This window comes from Rhopilema esculentum, unplaced genomic scaffold, assembly GCF_057945365.1.
Source record: "Rhopilema esculentum isolate cy_ngs unplaced genomic scaffold, ASM5794536v1 HiC_scaffold_29, whole genome shotgun sequence".
NCBI lineage: Eukaryota > Metazoa > Cnidaria > Scyphozoa > Rhizostomeae > Rhizostomatidae > Rhopilema > Rhopilema esculentum.
The window spans coordinates 65092-83609 of NW_028300840.1; the positions used below are offsets into that span (position 1 = coordinate 65092).

Here is an 18518-nt window from a genome sequence, read left to right on the forward strand (position 1 = left end):
TTGGTAAATGCCAAACTCTTTGGTTCTGTTCCCAACACATGCTTGTTTTCTCTAGTGTTAACAGTCAGGAAAGAAACTTTTTGGTTACAATTGAAAACAAGGTTTAATCTAAAGTTGGGGAGAGGCTTTTTTATAGTGTCAGTCATCAATTCCGTGTCACTGCGCATGCTTCGCATGAAAGTTCCCTTGTTTTTTACTCAGGGGCAGCTGGGAACCGAATTCTTGTTAGAAGGGGGGAAGATATAGACTCATTGAGGTCCTACCCCTGAAAAAAGGTTTTTTATGTATTTAAGTCTTAAGTCTAAATTTGAGATTAAAAATGGGTTTCTTCAGAAAAGGTCAACCACATTCCATGGGAAGGACTCTATTAATCTGGTCTATACAATAATTGATTTTGAAACAGCTTACAAATTCTGAAATTACCCCAATTAGAAAATGATTTCTGACTCATGTCTATTAAAGGTCATGTCATGTCTATTAAACTACTTATAGTACAGGCTATAATAATTATGTTATAAACTTTAAACCGTGGACCGGGCTACGCAGAGAATTAAGAGCGAAAACACCCTTTGCATATTATCAACAAAACCTTTTTATATATTTGTAGTGATTCCATTCATTCTAATTTTTCCTCAACTATCGCCATCCATTTTTACTTTGTTTATTTTACCTACAGTAATTTCTTCACATCACTACCTCATCACTACACGCTACGAGCATATCACTATGTCAACATTTCCTCTCTTTTGTTTAGGCCCTCATCAACCCTACACATCTACCTAAATCTCAATTCATAAACTATTCACACTTAGCCTAGCCCTTCCTATCCTTTGTTTTCCTTACATCATTCGTGTTAATTTTAGATATTCATTTCTGTATATAAGCATGTTAATTTTTATGTAAGTCAGTTCAGTTCAGTTCACATCAGAGTTACACAGGCAACACACTGTCTCTCTCACTGGCTCCGTGTTCTCTGCACGTAAAATAAGACACGCTGGGTTGGAAATGACACGTTAGTCAAGGATGGTTTTATTAGTGAACGAATCGCACATAACAAGGCTCAATTCTCGTTACACTAAATATTTATAACTGCAATCACTTTACAACACCGCATGTTCCTACTCCCTACTCCAATCTAATCTAATCACCTCCGACGTGCTGAGCTGCAATCCGCTGCGCATGCCGCTACGCAGTACTTTACAACACACTCCCGGGGGTTGATCACCTATTCTGATCTAAATTACACAATATAGTTCAAATTTAATAACAGCTTGTTGCAATAAGAAACATCAACATAACATAACAAAACAAAGCAGTATAAATGCGATATAAAACTACAAAACTTTATAATGTCGGTTCAGTTCTCCTATTATTGCAACATTGCGCCTTGGCCTATCGAGAGTCTGCGTGTCCTTTTGTGGTAATTCGCTGATCTTGCACAAATGCATATCTTCGTTGTTAGAAGACTCTTCGATGTTTTTACCTACATGGAGTTCTAATGGAATCAGATGTTTAATTGAGCGAGTAAATACACGTTTACCTCCTGTTTCCGTAGGGATCTCAAGCCTTGCCGCTCTAACATACCCTTCTTTTCCTGGCAACAATTCTGTAATTTTTCCCATTTTCCAAAAGCACCTTTTTGTCTGCTCATTCTTCAATAGAACTACATCTCCTGCAGATATAGAAATACTGTTAGGAATCTGTTTCGATTTAAAGACTTCCATAAGTCCTACAAGATATTCCTTTTTCCAACGCCGAGTGAATCTTGCTAACAATTTATGATGGTACCTTGCCTGTTGGACCAGGCTTCATATGTGCTAAGAATTTCTGCATGTCTATGGTTAGAAGATTGTGCTAAATTTCTTCCATTTACAAGTTGTGGCAGTGTCAAAGGATACGATATTCCCCTTAAATCAAGATGCATATAGGTAAGTGGCCTTGAATTTATGACAGCTTCTATTTCAACTAAAATGGTGTTTAATTCCTGAAAACTTAGGAATGCGCGTCCTATATTCTTGATCAAACAACGCTTCACGCTTTTTGTCTACGCCCTTTACATAAAGTGGACCCACAAAATCAACTCCTGTATTACTAAATGGTGGACTATCATCTACTCTAAATTCCGGAAGGTCTGGAGTGATATTACATTTAAATGGCAGTCCTTCAATTCTTTTACACGGTAAGCACCTTCTTAATATCTTCTTGACTATCTCTCTGCCTCTTAATATCCAATAACGTTCCCTTATAGAACTTAGCGTCTCTCCAATGCCATCATGAAATACCTTCAAGTGTGCTTCATGCACTACAAGTTCAGAATAGTAACATTTTGATGGCAAAATAATAGGCTTTTTTCCACATCTGTGAAAGCTGCATTGCCAAGTCGTGACTTGCAACATAATACTTGTTCCTCATCAATAAACAAATTGAGCTGATTAATCAAAGGTAACTTTGAAATCCTTTTTTCACGAAGACATTCAATTTCCTTAGCAAAAGCCTTACCTTGAACGACTTTCAGAACATAATTTTCAGCCTTCTCTATTTCTTCTGTCGTTACTTGACTACTTACCTCTGGTTCAAACTTTTTAATTCTTGCCTTAATGTTAGCAATGAACCAAAATACCCATGCCACAGATCTTAACAACTTTATTCTAGACAAAAACTGATTAAACTCTATAGTTTCTGAATTAGTAAACTCTGCGTCCCTCCCGTAAGACTTATTAGAGAGTTTGAGAAACACGATGCGACAGGTCAAGACGAGCTGGGGGAGTCTAGTAACTAGCGCGACCATCTCATGTTTTTCCAATCCAGCTCGTGGAGGCCAATTTCACAACCCAGATTTTCGATTTTTATGTTGTGAGGACAACCCGGACATTTAAATCGTAAGTACACTATGTTGATTTTGTTAAATTCGGCGATTTTATTCTTTTTGCATCTGATAATGTATTTTGGTTAGATTTTAAGTAATATTTCTCACTTTTGTAGGCCCATTCACGAAGAAGCTGTGAGATGAATTCTCAAGGACCCCACGAGGCAAAGAACCAAACGTTTGTGAACATTGTAGTATAATTAATCTACAGATTTTAAAAACGGTTGAGTTGAGGCAAATAGTAAAAATAATGTCAGGCGTTCTACTAAGCTAATGGGCTAGCCCTAAATGATTTCTTTCTAAATTTATGCAAAAGAAGTTATAGTGTGACAGTGCTATTTTTTTGTTATTCATATCTTAACTGAAAGTAGCTGTTCATTTATTTTAAGAAATGTATTTTACCGTTTTTCCTTAAAATCCAACAAAATGAAAATTGTCATTAAGAAATCCATTATATTCCATGTTGCCACTAAATTTTGATTATGTGTTGTTGATTGTGGTACAATTGTTTATTAGTCTGAAATTTGCAAATATAAATTTATTCATGATTTGGATCAGATATGAGTGCTTATTGTCTTTTTTCTATTCTTATGTTCTATTAATTAGGCCAAAAATGACATGGACCTTAGAGTATGACACACTGCTCTGTAGAGAGATCCTTGTTGAGGAGCTCTTTCATTTTAAAATGGGTACTTGAGAGCGTGGTCACGTTTGGGATAAGGTGGCTACCATTTTAAATAAGATATTTGAACCACGTTTCTCTGTTGATCAAAGAGCAGTGAGGGACCGATTTTTGAAGCTTAAACGAGGCTTTAAAAAAAAGATGTCAGAAGAAGAGAGTGGTATCAGCCCACCAGAGCCAACTGAATTGGAGCAAGCGATTCAGGACATTATTGAAAGGAGGGATGAAGCACAGAGTGAAATGGCCAGGGCTGGTGAGAGAGTTGCAGAAAAAGTGAAAGAAACAGCTGAATCTGTAAGAAAACGCTCTATGGAAAGATTGGGAGAGACAAGGGAGAGAGAGTGTCAGGAAGGTGGGAGAAAAAGAAGAAAGGCTGATGGGGACAAAGAGGTGATCAACTATATGCGAGAAAAGACTGAGAGAGATCGGCAACTAAAAAGAGAAGAGTTTGAATTGAGAAGAAGAGAGATTGAGGTAAAAGAAAAGGAAATTAAGATAAAAGAGAAAGAGATTGAGATAAAAGAAAAAGAGAAGGAGAGAGAATGGGAAGTTAAGAAGTGAGAGCTAGAAATGAAGGAAACAAATAATGAGGCAAGGGCAAATAGGGACAGGGATATGATGGTCATGTTTCAGCAGCAGCAAGGGCAAATGCAGCATCAGAACCAACTGCTGCTTGATGTTGTCAATAAGCTGTTGGACAAATTTACTTAAATTTTAGTCATATTGACACTAAAATTGAAATATTTTCCTAAATAAGCCTCTCTAGAATCAACATATTAAACAAGACCTTCTGTTTAATAAACCTTGCCACTATTTTGCTACTAGATTTAAAAAACACCTTTTTTACAGATATCAATTTTTAAATATTAAGACAGCTTCTATATAAGCTCCAAAAGTTTAAAGGAATCAATTTGATCTAAATGTGTTGAGTTTTACATCATTTGTTTGTTATCCATGAATTTTGTAAAGTATCTTGTATCTTTAATGATTTAGGCCTTTTGTGCATAACTCAATTAGGCAATTACAATCCTAGAAACTGTACTTGGTTCTCCAAGAATTTCTTTATGAGTTAACTGACTGTCATTATCAGGAAAGTACCACTTAAAACTGTTCTATTCTTTACACTAAAAACATATACAGTAAATATCTACAAAGCACTAAATAACAAACCAGTGAACACTGATTCTTTTCATCCAATCAACTATGCAAGACACAGTTTTAGTTTCACCATTTTAAAAACTAACAAAAATTCTTGAGAAATCTGTTAAGTGTAGAAGATGTTTGCGAGGAAGATGGCAAATTTATTGCTTAGCTAGATGACAAACTTGCTGCTTAGGGGGCTGGTTAATGAAATATTTGGTTAAAAGTATATTTTATATTCATAAACAAGCAACATTCTTGGTTTGTATGATAGTACATTTTCAATGCTTTCAATTATATCTGTATGACCTCAATATCAACCTTATATATCACATTTACGTCAATCAAAATCCAAAACTTTCTTGCTGTATTTCTATAGCATTATCTGATTGTTTGTCATGAAGAGGCAAACATCCAAATTGAAAACATGCAAATTTTCATAAGAAACAAATACTGGAAAATCAGTAAACAATTTAGATAGTTAATAGAAAGGGCTCTCATAAAAATTCATCTATATGATACAACTATAGACAGAGAATAAAATAAATTACCCTCATCTATGTACAGCATTATAATGGGAGTGAATTTTTTGAAAGAGATGTAAAGTGCATTTGAAACCAAGCAAGTCTCACCATTTGCAACTTCAATTGATTCTCCCCAACAAATTTGTGCTTGGCAATTTCCAAGAATGGAAAATCAAATAGAGGGCTCCAAAATATTGAAATAATTAAGAAACTCTCAAGAAACAATGAGCATTAAATTTTTGAAAAAGGAGGATAAGAAACTGGAGTACCCAATATCAAACTAATGACCGAGCTTAAGAGTTCTGCATGTCATCTTTGATGAATTCTTTTCTGAAAAATTTTCATATTCCGCTACTATTTCAAACATCAAGTCATATTTCTAACTGTGGGTGGATTACAGCAAATAGGTACATATCAATGTTACAAAAAATATACAAAAAACACCAGGATAAAAGTATACTTCCAGAAAAAAACATGTACGCAAGGGTAGCCTGTTTTTTCTCTCAGCTTCTTTTTGTGGAAATATCATTCTAAGTCTTTCTTTAAAAATTTGTCTAATGTGTGCAAATATTTTGTGTGGTGTTACTGAGGTACATAACATTGGAAATGCGGTAGCTTTTAAAAAACTTTTTTTATCTGTGAACATCTGGCTGATATCATCTTTCTTCTCTTCAAGTTCGGTGGATTGCCAAGTAGATCTACAAGAAGTACTCATTCAGTGTTAGAGGGATGACTTCAAAGAATTTTGCAGTGTTGTTGCCATACAAGCATGTTAAAGCATTTCTTAACAATGCACCAACAACATAAAACTTTCCAACAGAACTGAGGCCAATCTTGAGATTTTTTTTGAAATCCAAAAACTTGAAGTAGTTAATGATGTCCCCAAACAGCCATTTAACAGAAATTCGGACTTGGCTCATTGATTGATTAAAAGCCAGCTCATTTGGTGCGAGTTCTGCTCTTCTTGCAAACGTGCGCTGGAGGTGAACACGATGTGGGTAAGCAGGGTCACCATAAATGCAAAGAGCTACACCATCTGGGGAAAAGGAGTGTTGTTCCAGCTGCTCCAATAAACCAGACATTACAAGAAGCCTGCTGTCATGTCTTCTACCTTCAACAGGCCCAAAAAGGTTAGCAATCATACCATTGGGAGCCACAACTGACTGAAACTTGAGTGCATGAACCCTTTTGTGCCCATTGTAGACAGCTCTTTGATTCCTGGTTGGCCTGCAAATAGGCCTGACAGTGCCATCAACAAATCCCCAGCAGTTGTCCAATGCAGCACCTTTGTTATGTATTGCATCAGCAAATGACTGGAGATTCTCTCTCGAAAGCCATGGTTGGTCAGGTCGCTCAAAAGATGGGAAAAGCTGTCGAAAATATCATCAATTACCGAGCTGAAGATCATGCATAGCTGTGGAACAGGCCTTCCGAACCTTGGGACTAAATCCGCGTAGCGACAGGGATACGTGAAACGCTTCAAACAGACACAAAGTTCTTCAACCACCATTGTAGCAGCAATAAACCTCTGGCAGATGAAGGGCTTGCAGAAGGTTGTAAATGTCCTGTTTTTTAAAGTGCATTTCAACAGAGCACTCCTCTTCGGCCAAATCTTCCAAGCTAAAACGCTCATATTTAAAATATGGAAGCTCTAAATGAAGATTAACGTTGTTTGGGTGACCATGATGTAATAGAAGGTAGTCCTCTACATCTTCCATATTTTCCTCGAGCATGATGAATAGATTGTTCGCCATTCTGCAGCTTCGAGTAAACTGAATTTGGCGCCAAATTCCAATGGGTTGTGACAGGCACGTTGTGAATCATAACAGGAAAAAGGTCAACACATCGGGATGACTAGATTCCAGACCTTTTCAGCTCGTCTCGATCTGTCACGTCTTGTTTCGTAAAATCTCTATTGAAAACTGTATGCGTTATTACTGGCGGACTACATGTTTTCTCATTCATGGCCATGGTGTTCTCCAACCAAAGAGAATCAGCGCCCAAATTTTGCATGTATTTACCTCTTGATGGAATGTCTGCAGGGTTTAAATTTCCCGGGCAAAAAAACCAACTCTCCTTGGTTGTTATTTGCCTTATTTGACTGACCCTATTTCGTACAAATGGTTTCCAAGGCTTCTCATTACCAATCCAACAGAGGGTGACAGCAGAATCCACCCAGTAATACGTGTCAATATCACTTACATTTAATTCCTCAACAAGAACCCGTTTTATTGACTCAACGAAGGTAGCCATCAAATGTGCCCCTTGTAATTCTAATTTGGGAATTGTTTTACCTGAAATTGGACACACCCTAGCCTTCGCTGCAATTAATTTAACGCCAATTTCCCCAGTTTCGTACATTGTGCGCAAGTAAACAGATGTTGCATATGCCTGTTCGCTGGCATCTGAAAAAGCGTGTATTTGATAGTTATGCGGTTTCTTGTCCTTGAGACGTATACATCTCGGAACTGTTACCCCTTGTAACATACAAAGATCTTTCATTAATTTATCATAGCGTTGTTTCTCTGAGCCTTCTAATTCTTTATCCCAAGGGAACTTTGCGACACATAAATCCTGAAACAGGATTTTCAGGTTGACGGTAAACAGAACCAAATACCCTAGGGGGTCAAATACTTTTGCAGCTACTTTTAACAAAGACCTCTTCGTAGGGGGCAGCTTAGCTGCCAGATCTATTATTTGCTGCACATCATAATAAAATAGATCTGACTCAAAATCCCAGTTGACCCCTAATACCCTAGAAGTACTGCTGCCTATAGGTAAGCCAACTGCAGACTTTGCAAACGTTTGGTCGTCCTGTAAAATATTTGAGTTCTCACTATTTACCTTAGCCGATTCCTTTGATTCTAATTCATTTATTTTAGCACGCACTTCCGATGAATTACACTTCCATTTACGTAGGTTGAAACCCCCCTTTGATAGAATTACCCTTGTCTTACTATAGATCTCTAGTGCCGCTGCGGAGGATTCTGCACTGCAACACAAATCATCAGCATATAACTGGCTCAGAATCTTACAAATATTAGGCTCACTTTCCTCAAACTGTGCTATGTGCTTTCTTATTGTTGCTCCTAAAATAGCTGGACTGGATTTTAATCCGAAGCGTAGGCGTGCCCATCTATACTGAACTATGGCGGGATGTTCCTTGTCAACATCATCGACCCATAGAAATCTTAAAAAATCACGGTCTTTCTTATCTATTCCAATTTGTAAAAATGCAGTCATTATCAGCAGTCATTACAATAGGATGAGTACAAAAACAAAGTACTGAATCAAATATCAATGGCATAAAGATATCTCCTCTCTGTAATTGATCATTTAATGAAAAAAAATCAGGGCTAGATTTAGCGGAGGCATCAAAAACAATTCTTACCTTGGTGGTGTCATGATCTTTTCTTACCACATTCATGGCATGTTCCTTTGCAGGGGGCACCCTTTCAATTATACCAGCATCTAATTGCTCCTTGAAAATATGATCATATTCTTTCAACAGGGCTTCATCAGATTGCAGTCTTGTCCTCAATGACGTCAGGCGAGCTAAACAAAGCTCATAGTCCCTTTTTACTGGCGAGCCGATGTCTCCTTTCCAAGGGAGACCAACTTCATATCTGTCTCCATTATGTTTGATATCCCATTCGGTCGTCGAATCACCGGTGCTTTGCTCGCTCAATGGATCGGTTCCTAATTCACCTCTCGCCTTGCCGTTGGGAATGAGACTGAAATTTTTGTGCCTTCAGAACTCTCGTAGTGTGTCTGTGATTTCATGGCTGTTTTCCCCACCTTCTAAATCTGGCTGTAAAACATCTAAAAGGAGACTTGGAATCATATTACTGTAGAGCGAAGATGATGTTTCAACCTTATCAACAATACCAGACAACAACCGACCAAGTTTAGTTCTAATGGCTATAAGCCCCGAGCTTCCCCGAATAACATCCACAATATCATAATAATGATCTAATCCTATCAATACGTCTATTCTCTTAACTTCACTACCATCGAAAGAGTCTCCTAGTTGAAGACCTTGCAAATGTGGGAATTCTCTTACGTCTACGCGCGTAGCAATGGGAGTGCATATTACTGAATTGCTCAACGCGTTAATAGGAATAATACCATCATCAACTTCTAAGTAAAACGAAACGACATCAAAATTTATTTTTCGCCAGTTTTGTGTACCAAGAGTGTTCAAGTTCACGACTTCGGTTTCCTTGGGTTGTATGGCAAGCTTCTTCATCAAATCCTTAGTGATATATGATTTCTGACTTCCACTGTCGAATAAAATGGTAGCCTTGACTTTCTGCTCATGGTTTTCCCCGCTTACAATGGCTGTCACAGTTTGCATGAGCACCATGTTCTTTGTCTTTACTGTGGCCGTGACTGTATGGCTCGGGTTATCTGCATCAGCACCAGAATTCCCAGAATTCTTGTCACACAAAATGTGGTGATGACATCCTTTGCATATTTTGCACAAACGATTGCTCTTGCATACATTTGCTCGATGCCCCATGCTGCGCATGCCGCTACGCAGTACTTTACAACAAATTATATGATATTTCAAATGCTAAATAATTAGCCTTCTTTTATTTTTTGGAAAATCTTTCGAATCTCTGCCGGTTGAATGATTTGAATCTAGCAACAACATTGTCTAAAAAATGGCTGTCTTGTCAGCAACCTTAAGCTTGTGCTCTACTTGCAAAATAACAAGCATTTATTTTCTTTTTTGTTGCATGCTTGACCTTGAAGGTGCAAAAAATCCTCTCACAATGGACACTGGTCAGTGGAGTTGTAGCTGCAAGCTCTAGCAGTGCCATTGCCTGAGGAAGACTCTCCTTAAGTGTTGCCTTCTTGATAACAGATAAGAGATCTTGAATACTTAGTGAGCCCTCTTTTACAGAATCAATTTTCATGTCCAAATTCATTCGCCTGTTTTGTTGCTAACCTTTTCGACTTTTTGTTGCAGCTTTGCTTGGCGTTCCTTTTTGGCTACATGGATTGTATCCTGTTCTCGGGCAACTTTTTGCAAAAGGAGTGATATCTCACTGCTTTTATAAAGGATCGACAGATTATTTTCTTTTGTTGTCACATCTTGAACTGCAAATGGGTACAATTTTTGCAGCTCTACAATTAAAGCTTTTTGCTCATTAGTTGTTGCGTTTCTTCTTTCGTTGAATTTTGTTGGATGAATGAGATCCATCCATTTGAATTATTTGAGGTTTCCAAATGGTCAATGCAAGTGTTTGTAATGAAGTCTTCCAGCTTTCTTGCGAGCCATCATTTCCATTCTTGATTGCCCTCTACCCAGTTCTTTCACGAACTGGGTCATCCTGGATTGTCTCTTCCCATACGTAGATTTAAAAAATTAAGTGAACGCTGAAAATCATCAATCTTAGCTGTAGGAATCCAGCGTTGGCCTCTGCATGATGGTCATGACTGGCGTGGATTGCTTAAATATCTTTCGGTAAAGCTTGAGCAGAAAGACAAATACGACTTGTTGCTTTTGAATGCAAACGTCCCCGGCTGTACTTTGTGTGTTGGCTGTCTTGCTTTTATTTGTTAAAATTTCATATAGGACTGCCCCTATCGTTTTGTAGTGGATGTCAATGACACTTGTTGCAGTATCACATGACAGCCACTTATTATTCCACCAAGCTCTTTGTTGCAAAACCACTTTGTGTAGCCCATAACTTTGTGTTCAAGAAGCCAATAACTTAGTTTTCAAGAAGCCGATATCTTTATGTACGACTGTTTTGGCTGTTGCAGAACATCCTGAGTTCTGCTACTAGGTGTGCAACATTCGTTTACACATTCAAATAGACATTCGCATAGACATTGCGACTTTTGATTCCTTCTAGCAAAAAACGATAAAATATATTAAAAAGATATTTCATAGAGGAAAATTTCACTGAATTCTCTATTGATTCGTGTATCTTGTTCATAATAAGATGCGCTATACTTCAAAGGTGAGCAAAAACGTCAAAAACTTTGACAGCACCTAAATTTCACTGCAAATAGACATTCGGATTTTAATCGATTCCCATAAAAAAAGAAAAGCAGGTATCCTTGCTGGATTGTCCATTTATTTCGGGGGTTCTTTCTAGAAGATACTTGGAATTATCACTTGAATAAGGAAAAAACCTCCAAATTTTTTGACACGACCCAAGTTTGAAATGGCAACCAACCCTTGCTATGTCGTAGCAGGCCCTCATTTCAAGCGACCTACGCCAAAACACTTGGAGGAAAACATCTAAATCAACTAAGAAGAACAAAAACCAACCCTTATGACAAAGTATCTCTAATTTGAATCGAATAACAGCAAAAATGGCCAGTTGTAGGAAACGACAACAAACTCAGAGGAAACCCTCAAGCAGAAACCTACCTAATAACTTTTCCCCCAATAACTTTGGAAAAACTGTTCAGAATCGGCTGAAACTTTGCAAATCAACCAGAATTCATGAGATTGAGATGTTTTTTGGGTCTGAAACGGTTTTGATGAATTTTCTGATGGAACGTTTTCCGAGCTCCATACTGAAGCCTTATAACTCAGATCTGATGTGGCGGTGTCCCTCAATAACTCAAAACACCATTAAGAATAGAGATGTTATTTTGGGTCTTGTAGAGTCTGAAACGGTTTTCATTAATTTTCAAGGCAACGCTTTTTCAAGATCGATACTGAACCTTATAACCCAGATCTGATGTGCTGGTGTCCCTCAATAACTTTTGAAAACTGTTCAGAATGGACTTAAACTTTGTAAATCAGCTAGAATTGATGAGATATTTTTTTGGTCTCGTAAAGTCTAAAACGGTTCTGATGAATTTTCAAGGCAACGCTCTTTGAGGTCCATGCTAAAGCCTTAAAACTTGATGTGCCAGCATCCCTCAAGAACTTTCGAAAAACTGTTCGGATTTGGCTGAAACTTTAGTTTGTTAGAGTTAAGTTTCTGGTTTGGTGTTAAATATTTTTAGAGTAGCAGAAAAACACCACTTTCGATAGATTTTTTATAATTCAAAATAATTTTTTATAATGTTGGTACCTTCTTTGAATAGATTTTTCTTATAATAAACAACATGAATAGGAAAACATCTCCCGCTTTGAAATAAAAAATGATCTTCTACAATTTTACCTTCGTTTTTTTGTTAATATACAATATAGATTTAATTGTTCAACAATCTCATATTAATTCATTGCATTTGAATTCTTTTTAATTACAATTGCGTACTTGGTACAAAAAAATTCTCAATCAATATAAAAATTAGCAAAAGTGATGAAGATGTTATGGATTTAATGAAATAAGCAATCATTTTCACGTGAAATCGTACATGGTTAGTTTCAATAAAGATGCATTGTTTACAAATAGGGACGGGAATGACATAGATAATATGACAATTATACACGCGACCATTGTTATCTTGGACAGCTATCAAAGTTTTTAAAGAGAGGAAGGCCCCCGGGAATTTTACTGGCGTTTTAGAGCATCAAAGAAAACTGTATTTACAGGCCTGTCAATGGAGTAAAGCTTTCCTGTCGCTTGTTCATAAGAAAGGCTATATTATTCATTATAAATTCTGCCAGGTGCTCTGATAGCAAGAAGTGCTTTACTATATCAGGACACGTGTGGCCAAATCTCCTTTTTATATTGTAATTTAATTCACATTTGAGGCAAATCACACAGACATCCTCTTTGCAACCGTTTCTATGGATAGGGAACTATAGTCTGAGATAATGCGCCTCATTGAATTTCCAAAAGTAGTGTGGAGTTTTTTATACAATTCTTTGAAAAAAGCAAACATTTTACAACATACTTAAAGCTTGAACATCGAAAACGAAACATCTTTCATGTGTTCTTTTGACATTAGTAGTCTTTTCACAAATGTTCCTTTGAGTGAGACCATCAAAATATGTGCCGACGCTTTGTACCGAAGCGAGCTTAATAGCCCACCATTCCCAGAGGAAGTATTCATTGAACTGATGGAAACTGCAACACGTTCAGTTGAATTCAGTTTTAACAATGAAATGTACCAACAAAAGGATGGTGTCGCTATGGGTAGCCCTCTGGGACCTGCCTTGGCCAATATCTTTGTTGGCTTTCATGAAGAGCGTTTGTTCGACTACGACCAAAAGCCAGGTGTCTATTTTCGGTATGTGGATGACACATATACCATTTTCAAAACAGAGGCTGAGTGTGATATTTTTCTAAAACACCTAAATAGCCTACACCCAGCCCTCCAGTTTACGTTTGAAAAGGAAGCAAATGATTCCTTACCATTTTTAGATGTTTTGGTCGAAAAGTCTAACACTGGATTTCTTACCAGTGTATATCGCAAGCCTACTTTTACCGGTCAGTACATACGCTGGAATTCATTTTGCCCAAAACAACGCAAAGTCAACCTTGTCAAAACATTAGTACATAGGGCACTTATGATCTGCTCGAAATCTAAACTGCACGCTGAACTGGAAAAACTCAAAACGATCTTCTTGGACAACGGCTATCCTGAAGACGTCATTTTATCTTATACTAAGGAGAAGATCGCAAGTTTTTCGGCTGTTCAAAAGTTTGGTCCGCAAAAGTGCCCAGTTTATTTGAAACTACCATGGATTGGTAACACTTCCTTGCGATTCGAGAGTCAAATTAGGCAAGCCATAACCAATTGTTTCTTTGCTGTCAATCCTCGGATTGTTTACAGCACTAGGAGAGCCCTTCCATCCATTCAAAAGGATTGCGTCCCTACCAAACAAAAAAGTTCCGTCATTTATGAATTTACGTGCCAGTGTGATTCTGGCTACGTAGGGCGCACAACCCAAAGATTGGGGGATAGGATAAAACAGCATGTTCCTTCCAACATACGAAACAAAACTGCCCCTCAAAGAGAACAGCCTCCTCGATCTTGTAGGTCTAGAAACACTGTTAAAACAAGTGATTCTGCCATTGGTCAACATCTTTTAGACAACCCAGATTGTGCAAAACTCTATAATGACGACATGTTTCGGATAATTGGCAGAGCCCGGTCGTCCTTCCATCTAGCAGTTTTGGAGTCAATCTACATAAAAACGAAAAAGCCGCCATTGTGTAGACAAAAGGAGTTCGTTTTCTCTCTTGGACTCCATTGGTAATTTTTCTTTAGGCTCGCGGCACTGATTGGTCAACTATACCGGTCTTGTGCTTGCATTTTTCTGATTGGCCTATCTCGATCCACAACTGGGTATATATTTTTCAAACGTGTTTTTTCGGAACCTTATTCTGACGTTTTATGCTCTGAGGAGTGTCAGACGAAAAAGCTTTAAGTATGTTGTAAAATGTTTGCTTTTTTCAAAGCCATTTTCAAATTCTGTACCGCAAAAAAATACAATTCTTTCACAGCCAGGTTTGTATACACTGTCCTATGAAGTGTTATAAGGGCTCTCATTTGCTCTGACAATTTTTCCCCCTAGATATAACCTTGGATTTTGTTTCGTCTGCAAATTTTTCCAAAAATGATTGCTTGTCAGATTAGGCGTAATTATTGAAGTCGTTCTGAAAGGATTTGGTTCTCAGGTGCTTGATTTGATGGGTATATGTAGCTGCGTCAGCAGTATCAGTATCCGTGTCACTTTCACTCAACTTATGTTCTGGCGAACCGGTAGCGGGAACCTTGTCTCTTTTTACTCCAAATTTTTAAGAGCTAATTCTAGAGTTTTAGAGTCAACACTACTTTCAGACTAATCTGAAGCGCATTCAAACTCCTCGTTAGTTAAGGATGAATCAAGAATCGATTTCAATGTAGAAAAGGTTTATGTGTTGTTTTCCTGTCTACCTGAAACTCAGAGTTTTAAATTGTTTGGTCGCCAATTCTGATAAATACTAATGATAAATACATCCATTCAGATATTTCTGCTTCTCATTTTTTGTACATGTCCCCAATACAAAAAATGAGAAGCAGAAATATCTGAATGGATGTATCGCTTTTTGTTGTCATCTAATACTTTGCAAAAAGAGTTCATTGATTCTTTGATTGTTGCCAATGCATTTGTAACGTCTTTATCAACATATCTACATAACAATAAAACAGTTGCTTTTTTGACGATGTTTGCATCATCTTTTAATGAAGAACAATTGACTAATTGAATTACCTCTTGTGATGCCTTTTCCACATGGAAGCCTGCTACTTCTCTCTCCAGGCCAAAGTAATCTTTGAACATCTTGAAACATCTCTCCTTGCTGCTATCCATAATTGATGAGGAAAGTATAATTATGGGCTTTTGAATAAAATAAGCATGCACAAAACTGGACAGGGACCAAGTGCAAGGGTAGTGTGACTACGGGGAAATTGTTGCTCCAGCAATTATTGAATTTATTTTTTATACCACGTTCACTTAAGATTTGAAATCAACTGAGAAATCAATGGAATCTGCCTCTTTTCGGGCTTTAGCAGCTAGCTGCTGATATGCAATGTGACTTTTGCCAGCCTTAGTCATTTTACCTGCAGCAAAAGAATGGGGATCCATTGATTCTAGGTCTGTTTTATGTTTTTCGGATGGCAAAATTTATTTCTTCAACAAACAAAAACGTCAGTGTCTCATTTCCTTGTCAGAAATATTCCTTGCTGCTAAAGAATCCTTTCTATGATAAACGTTACCATCAAAGTGACAAGAAAAGTGGTATGGAAAAGGTTACTTTAAACTGACATTCTGGTATTTTACATGCAGCCTTGTCAGTCAGAATATTTGGATTTTTTTTCTTGAGCTTTTTTTTTTAAATGTGCGTGTAGCGAAACTCCAAAACACAAAGCTTATTGGTCTTAGCTACCATTTCCCTCGGATGAAAGATGAGTTGTTTTGCCTTCCTGACTGTTGTTTACGCTATTATAGTCAAACATTTTTTTACCAATTTTTCGGTAGGGTTAATGTTATGCTTTTTCTTTTAATATGGGCCCTGATATCTTTTTAGCCATATTTTGATCTAGACAAAGCTTTTATAAGATCTTTGGATGATTAATATGGGGATCTTCTTCAATGGAAGTGTCACTGTTAACATGCAAATTGTCTTGCGAAAGGGAAGAAGCATCTCAACTATCAGTTCCTACACATGAATTCTCTGTATCTTCATACAACCTTCCTCAAATACGCTTTTCATAGACTGACTCAGCCTCTCCTAGGAGAATCTTTTACTTTCCTTCTACTATTTAGACATTTTACTACATTTTTATTCTTAGAATGTTTCCTGTCTTCAAATTTTCAGAACCAAAGAATGGTGTTTCGGGAACACGCTTGCTCAGAGTACTAGATATGATTGCAGACTTGTGAGAGATAGATTTGTATCGCTTTCCTTTTTCTCCCCCCACTTATTATCAAAGTTAACTAGAGTATTCTGTTCCGAAACTTGCCCGCAGACAGAGTCATCATTAAAAGTCTCAATCTTGTCATTGTTTTCAGAAATTGTTTGGGCATCAAAAGAGACAATTGCTTTTGCCAACAACTTTACATTGGTACAATTCGATTTTTTCTTTATTCTCCTACCACCGCAGACCAGTTTTACAACAAAAATTATCAACCCTGAATAAGAAAAAAGAAATTGAAAATATGGAATTTCATAAAAACTACAGTTGCAAAGAATTGCTACCTGTTCAAGTTAACATTGCTTGATTTATCATAGAAAAACATAAATGTTAATAGCATTACCATTTCTGTCTTGCTTCTCATCAAAAATGCTGCTTGATGCATCCTCCACTGGCTCGGATTTTCTCTAAAGAGGGCAGAAAAGAAAATGGTATTAGAACTGTATCGAACCATTCTAATGGAAAGGGAATGTAAAATAGGGGATATTCGGTGTCTACTGAGCAATCAAAACAGCTAAACTTAGCCATGAAAGTGAAGATTTTGAAAAATAACTACAAACCCCAACTTGTCTACTTTCATCTGAGGCATTACCCAGTGATCCCTCCACTGGCTCAGATTTACTCTAAAGAACTTTATTAGAACTGCATTGGATGATTGAGGGAAGTGAGAAATTTTCAAAGCTCCTTTTCTATAAGTTAATTGTTTTGCTATTGTAAACGCTATATGAATACCTTTCTTGGCTTTTTGATCCTTTCCCCTTGCACAACCTTTGCATATGAATGCTGAAAGTGTCTCAGTGGAACTGTCGAGATGCATAAAATATGTTTACTTGTTATTTTTTTCTTAAAATCCTTAAGGTAGCCAGGAGGATGTTAATAAAAAAGTCAGTAGTTTTTGCTTGTTTTTTGTAAATTCGATATATTTTGACAAATTATTCAATCAATTGATCAATCATTCAATAAATCAATGAAAGTCCCTTTTCTTGTGTCAAATATATTAAGCTTAGAAGCTGATTGGGGACACAAAGAAAATGATATATGGAGGTATATAAAGGTGATAAATCAGAATGAATTTTGCGCAAATAAACATCCCTAGATGTAAAAAGAATCTCTGATAACTTTCAAAGGAGAGTTGTGCGTACAATACAGATAGCTATATATTTTACGTAGGTTCTGCATAAGGAACTTACAAAAAGGTCAATTGGGTCGGTCGCATCTTGCATTATTTGCCTTTGTATATGGTGATGAACTTCCGCTAGAAATAGATCAATTTCGTTTTTGATACACTCGAATGTTGATGTCACTATGATATATATATTTAAATATATATATAGGAACTATGATATTTGGAATGGGCTTTCTTTTGTTGAAAATAATTAATTACTTACTAATTAATTATTTAAATGGTTTTAGACTTCTTTCCCCTTTTGAGGGCAAACAGTCCTACCATCACTTAGCTGCAGTTCGTGGCCTGCCTGTTTACAGAAACTGCATCTCTGCATGGCTGCTCCTGCTGGTACCTGTAGGAATTATTTTAAATATCAATATCAATATAAATACAACAATAATTAAAATTTTGAAAACTTTGATAAGCATTTACAATATTGTGACCAACTACAGTTTGTTTGACCAACTATAAACAAGCCCCTCTCTAACTCAGATTGGCAGGAGCTATATCTCTTCCCCTAGTGCTATCCTCTTGTTTCCCTAATGCTCCCTCCATGGTGCTACCAAATTATTTTCCCTCCCGTGAAAGATGGAATCCTACTTGTCAGCAACCCCCCCCCCCCCCCCTATTGCAGCTTTAATCTTAAAAGTTGTGATAGTTCAACTTCTATCAACAAAATGGCTAGAGTTTTAAAATTGACCTCTAACCAAAATTGAATTTTATAAGGTTAGAGCTTCTCTGAGCATAGCTTAATATACACAAACAGATGATTGCCTAATGAATCCTCGTTTGGGGGTAAGAGTTAAGATGTTT

At 37.0% G+C, this 18518-nt stretch overlaps 3 protein-coding genes and 1 pseudogene across 4 annotated transcripts; 1 reads left to right on the plus strand and 3 right to left on the minus strand.

Moving 5' to 3' along the window:
• The first annotated feature begins 3689 nt into the window (after nt 1-3689).
• Nucleotides 3690-4109, plus strand: LOC135687919 (uncharacterized). Its single transcript, XM_065204558.2, has one exon. The coding sequence runs from the start codon at nt 3690-3692 to the stop codon at nt 4107-4109; it is 420 nt and encodes a 139-aa protein (XP_065060630.2).
• A 992-nt stretch (nt 4110-5101) lies between these two features.
• LOC135694309 (uncharacterized) lies at nt 5102-6845 on the minus strand (annotated as a pseudogene).
• On the minus strand, nt 5102-18052 carry LOC148957407 (uncharacterized). 2 transcript variants are annotated; one of them, XM_089115405.1, is made up of 5 exons: nt 17985-18052; nt 17728-17792; nt 16881-16944; nt 8604-15423; nt 5102-5396 (listed from the first exon to the last, which is right to left on the minus strand). In XM_089115405.1, exons 1-4 carry the CDS (start codon nt 18037-18039, stop codon nt 15365-15367), a joined length of 243 nt encoding a protein of 80 aa, XP_088971531.1. In that variant the 5' UTR covers nt 18040-18052; the 3' UTR covers nt 5102-5396; nt 8604-15364. The 2 variants fall into 2 exon arrangements, with proteins under 2 accessions (XP_088971531.1, XP_088971530.1); XM_089115404.1 differs by lacking the exons at nt 16881-16944; nt 17728-17792; nt 17985-18052 and having other exon boundaries at nt 8604-9743.
• On the minus strand, nt 7067-8455 carry LOC148957408 (uncharacterized). The gene has a single exon (XM_089115391.1). The coding sequence runs from the start codon at nt 8453-8455 to the stop codon at nt 7067-7069; it is 1389 nt and encodes a 462-aa protein (XP_088971517.1).
• Nucleotides 18053-18518: the final 466 nt, after the last annotated feature.